This window comes from Haliotis rufescens, unplaced genomic scaffold, assembly GCF_023055435.1.
Source record: "Haliotis rufescens isolate VD_foot unplaced genomic scaffold, xgHalRufe1.0.p SCAF_12, whole genome shotgun sequence".
Lineage (NCBI taxonomy): Eukaryota > Metazoa > Mollusca > Gastropoda > Lepetellida > Haliotidae > Haliotis > Haliotis rufescens.
Window position 1 is genome coordinate 12,436,160 of NW_025963802.1, and position 5,335 is coordinate 12,441,494.

General features: G+C 36.6%; 1 protein-coding gene across 1 annotated transcript; it reads right to left on the minus strand.

Moving 5' to 3' along the window:
• Positions 1–3,637, minus strand: LOC124143391 (RING finger protein 37-like). Its single transcript, XM_046512362.2, has 2 exons — positions 3,597–3,637; positions 1–1,948 (listed from the first exon to the last, which is right to left on the minus strand). Exon 2 carries the CDS (start codon positions 1,855–1,857, stop codon positions 286–288), a length of 1,572 nt encoding a protein of 523 aa, XP_046368318.2. The 5' UTR covers positions 1,858–1,948; positions 3,597–3,637; the 3' UTR covers positions 1–285.
• Between the last annotated feature and the right edge of the window lie 1,698 nt (positions 3,638–5,335).

Below are 5,335 nucleotides of genomic sequence, written 5' to 3' on the forward strand. Positions count from 1 at the left end.
TTCGAACCCACAATCATAGGTTTCTGGCATGCCCAAGGGATGCAACTCTGCACAGCGAATCGCGGCGCCTTAGACAACCATGCCCACTGGCATGACAAGCAAATGCTATAACCAATAACCCGTCCAAACACCTCCATTTGCTGTGTAAAGACCATCTTCAATCCACAGGCTCACATCGTTCATCACAATACATATGACAAAAGCCATACCAAATTACTCTGTGATCTGAACAATTTAAGTCCAAAATCCTAAATTCAAGTATATAACAATCATGAATCACATTTATCAGACATGAACCCTTGTGACTTGAGACACTGCACTGACACTATCACATTTTCCACAGCGTATCATTTGTTTGGAAGAGCCTGGTTTCACTAAACATGGCCGACATATCATGTGAGAACACAGTAGTTTATATACAGATTTAGATTTTTCTAAACCACAATGGCAGCTGACACATGTATCTCTTAACTCTGTAGTTTTAGTTGCAATACTCTGTCTTTTTGTGAATGATGGCAAACCATTGAGAAGTGACATGGCTTGGCTCAAACTGGTATTTAGTTGTGATTCATGAGAGGTTGGATTTGGATGAAGAGAATGGGAGTTACCTCCCCTTGATTGTGACTGCATGGGCTGTGAACCGTTTTGACAGTTTTCTGACATTCCTTTCACTGATACTGCAGTTGATCTCAAAAGAGTGGAATCAGTTTTTAATTTTTTGGCATGTGTTTCACATTCATGTTCTGGAAATTCCATATTCCGTTTTAAGTTTGAATTAGAACTGCAATGCTCTGAATCTGACATTGATGGAAATAACGATGTCTGGCTTGGCTTATTTACAATCACTCCATCTTTTCTCCCAAGTGTTCTTGGCACCGATCTCAATTTCTCATTGTCGGAATTCTGCAACACAAAGGCATCAATTCTTGATTTCAGAGAATTATTTGGTATAGGATTGGATTCAGCAGAAAATGCAACTCCTGTGAATGGATCATTAGGTCGTCGACCCCATGATGCTTCAGTATCAATATATTTCTCAAGAGTTGATTGGTCCAGACTCTTTCCGCATGGCAACAGCATTGGTAATGCCATTATCTCACACATTATTGGGTCCAAGAATTCTTCCGGTATTTCAAAACCAGAATCGGTTTCTAAGCTTGTATCAGATTTTGCCTCAGACGAATCTATTTTGTCAGGAATTTTTGGCAGGGGGTTAATGCTCTCTGAGTATATTTTGTAGACTTTTTCAAGTATTTCTCTCCCATTTGAGACAGCAGGTTGGCCAAGGATTTGAACAGATTTTACAGCAGGGATACATGAACCACTGGTGCGAGATATTCTGATCGTCAGTTGACTGACAGCTGTCAGGTTCTGATTTCGCTGATTTCTCAACTCGGACATGTGACACCCACTGATACACATTCTCTCCACAAAGTAGGGCGGACTTGCAACAAATCTTGGATATGTGAAACACAATCGTCCTGGGTTGTCTAAACTGATTTTGCCAATATTTACGAAAAAAGGACTGTCAAAAATTCTCTCCCTTCTACCATTTCTACCCGAATCAATCTCACCGAGCCACGAGTTAGTGATTTTATTTGATGATGTGTAAATTTCAATTGATGTTGATTTCTGAGCTCCAACAACTGGGTTTAAAAATATCTGATGAATTGAAATCTTGCAAGGAAATTTGTATGTGATGTTGACAGGGGGTTTGATGAAGTTCTCTGCCAGGAAACCTCTTCGCTGGAGGGAAGAGTCTCGTGATGTCAGATTGTCAACCTCGTATCCATCAGACGAGGGCTTGTCACATGACACTGATGGCTGAAGGCTCCAGTGACCAAAATCTACCAACATGTTTATTTTTTCTAGGCCTGCTCCAGAAGCACATCGATTTCATCTTGTACTCTTCCATGTGGTCTTGCATGTGTTGTTGACTGCATGGCTCCTGAAAGAATAATAACAATGTTAATAATATTACCCCCAATCTCCCGTTTGCCCATCGTCCATTACCAATCAGTGATAATTCCTGGCTTCCAGTTGCCAATTGCTATCAACTTCCAGTGCTTATCAACTGTTCGGTGTCGACTACCATTTGTCCATTGCTCATCACCTATCAGCGCCAATTATCTGTTGGCTTCCCTTGTTAAGTTTCCAGCTTTGTTATCTTATCAAATATGTTCTCTGCCTCAAAGCATTTATTCACCTAATGGAGGAGTAAGCATATACTCCGAAACGTTGTGTTCCTCATAATAAAGAAGTTGACATCGTTAAATTCTCTTCCTGATGTTAAAAATAAAATATCCTCCTGGGAAAGTTTATCACTTGTGAAAAGATGGGCTTCTGATTTCAAAACAAATTCATGTGCTTACAGAAGTAGATGTATTACAATAACCTATTGTCATTTACAACTCATTGAACTATATATACGTAGCCACATGTGAAATGTTAATGAACAATTCCATCTGTCTATCTCTCTCATGTGTGGGATATTTTTCACTTTTCCATCTTAGCCCTTTGGGGCACTTGATCAAATAGAATGTACCACAACTTGAATGCATGACTCCCAATGTAACTATTGTTACAATGAAATAAAGACAGAATGCTTTACTTGTTATTGATGTTAAAAGTAAGACTATAAGAGAAATGCCTTTTAACCATGGTAACAGCATAGGTCAATCAAAAAGACAAAGGCAAGAGTTCCTTTCATTTACTTCACCCATATATTCACAGGGTATATTTCCGAGTGATCTCTTTGAATGTTTATGTGTACTGCTGTACGAAGCTTCATTTATGTAACCTTGGATCTAGATCTATATATAATAGAAAGTAATATCTAATTTTCCTTTAAATTTTTTTAATATAGGCCTGAAGCAAAATGTCTTGTCTACATTTAGCTTCCTTGTAAAGTTATTGTAATTAGAGGATTGTCTCTTTTCAGACAGCTTGTTGATTTAGTATTTTGTCTTCTGTCACCAACAGCTTTGACATGTTCGAAGACATGGTACAGAAATTAACCCGTTGGGACACCAGTTAAAATAGTCCTAAATGTAAGTGGTGGTCAGTCTCTGTGAGTTGGTCAATTGCACATCATTGGACAGCATCCCTCCATACCATGAAATGTTTGATGGCCCACGCATTATCAGGCCCTTATCTTATCTACAGTCGGCTTACTTAAAACAACAAATAAATCGCACAATCAACAATGATCAATACAGGAATTCGAACACACATTAACACAACTAAGATTACTTGACGTCCATGATGACGATATGAAATAGCCTTAGAAACTATTAAAAATTAGTCTTTACTATATCGCAACCGTATAATGATCAAATACACACATAATAACGTTACGAACGAGTCCCCTGTTGTGATAAACACGATCTCGTTTTTGTCATCAGTGCCCTTATCGGTGATCGAAATCCGAACGATCCCATCAACTATTCAATTAAACAGTTGTTTTCCTCAATACAATTCATATATTTCTGTAGAATCAAGATCGCGACATTCATCTACAATACATTTGGGCCCCTACATTTGTTGTGGGTATACATGAACGAGCACAAACTAACATACATAAGAACTAATATAACCACTGCCGTGTGGAAGGCCGTCAAATTAGGAGTCATCAAGGGGACAAAACTCTTTGTATACTATTTACTACAAAACCAGTTGCAAGTTAAAATGTTGGACGTCTGTCGATCTTTAAATTCTACTCATTCTCTTGCAAAAAGGTTTCTATGATATAACAATGTTATTGTCATATTTGATGTAATTCTGTTTACCATAGGTTATCTTTCACCGTGAATATGTCAAGCTTGATAGAGGTTATTAAAACAAAATTATGCATACGGGGTGTTTCCATGTGGACTAAACTGTCCTTCATTCCGCTGAACTTCCATTCTTGATTATCCTGTGTTTTTTTTTGGTCAATATTCGTGTCAATTTTGATATACTTATTATTACACTGGATAATTGAGGATGCTGACCTCAGCTCAGAACTAACAGATTAAAGCAGTGATTAAACACAAGACTCCCAAAGACCATACACACGCCTATATACCTAAGAGTAATTTAAAGATCACTAAAATATCATCACTATTTCGACAATAACATAATTATCATTAACATTTTTCTGTCTCAAACTGAACCTGCCATTTTATTTTGGCCAGATATGTTAAATCTCCAATACCATGTTATTAGACTTGCACAAGTCTCTAAGGCACAATCTATTAGTTTAAATAATTACTAGATTATATAAGTAATAAGAACAAGTTGTCACTGTAAGAGACTGGCGTTCAGTCCTGTACCTGGCAATCCCGGTGATTCGTGATGCTATCTGTCCGTCTGAGTAAATTCACATTTAAACTGAAACATCTGCAATGCAATCTGTATATTTTTGCATTTAATACATTGGTGGTATTCACAGTGTATTTAAATAATGAGATCATTTCTTGTTTCTTTCATGCTTATGTTGACATGTTATGACGTGTGCATAATGATAGAAGTTATTCCTATTGAAAATTATGTTTTGGGTGTAATGGAATTTTCTGAAATTATATTATGATATTTTATTGTCAAGAAGATATCACGTAAATTTGGCTGGCGTTAATAATCGACAGACGCCTTGTATTATGAATAGTAGTTGTTACAAAATAGTATCGTAAGGAGGCTGGGCTTAAGCTCCTAACAGCGTCTTGTTTCCCTATAGAATCAGCTAGAAGAGTCGTCTAACGTAGCTTGCACTGTTATGGAGTATTGAAATAAATAATCTTTGAAGTTGGCGGGTATGCGACTTTCTTTCATTGAAGAATACTGTGACAGTATCTGTACAAAGTAAGTGATATTGTTATATAATTAATTTTCCTATGGTCTATTCAATAACTACTTTAGTGTTGTGTGAGTTGACATTGTAATGCATACATGTTTCTTATTTGATAAAATAACATGGTTTTCACTTCTTCCAGAAGGCTGAGGCCTTAGAGGGTGCTATTTATAGATCTAACATATTTATTGCAATCTTATGAAATAATAGAATCTAGAAATATGCATTCATAAATAAGATAAATAGATCTACTCACATTTGTGAGAATGTCAATGTCATATGTAAACTGACACATACAAAATTCAGGTGATGACAATCTTCAACTGTTTAGAGAACAATTAAGCTATAGTCTGTTATACTACCCTGAATCAAATATTGTACAATATACAACAACCACGAGACGTTTACTTTTTAAATGAGATATCAACATTATGTTAGTTGCTTTGAGGACGATGATGATGAAATGTAGCCTACAAGCTTTAAAAATATTTACCCGTATTTCAATAA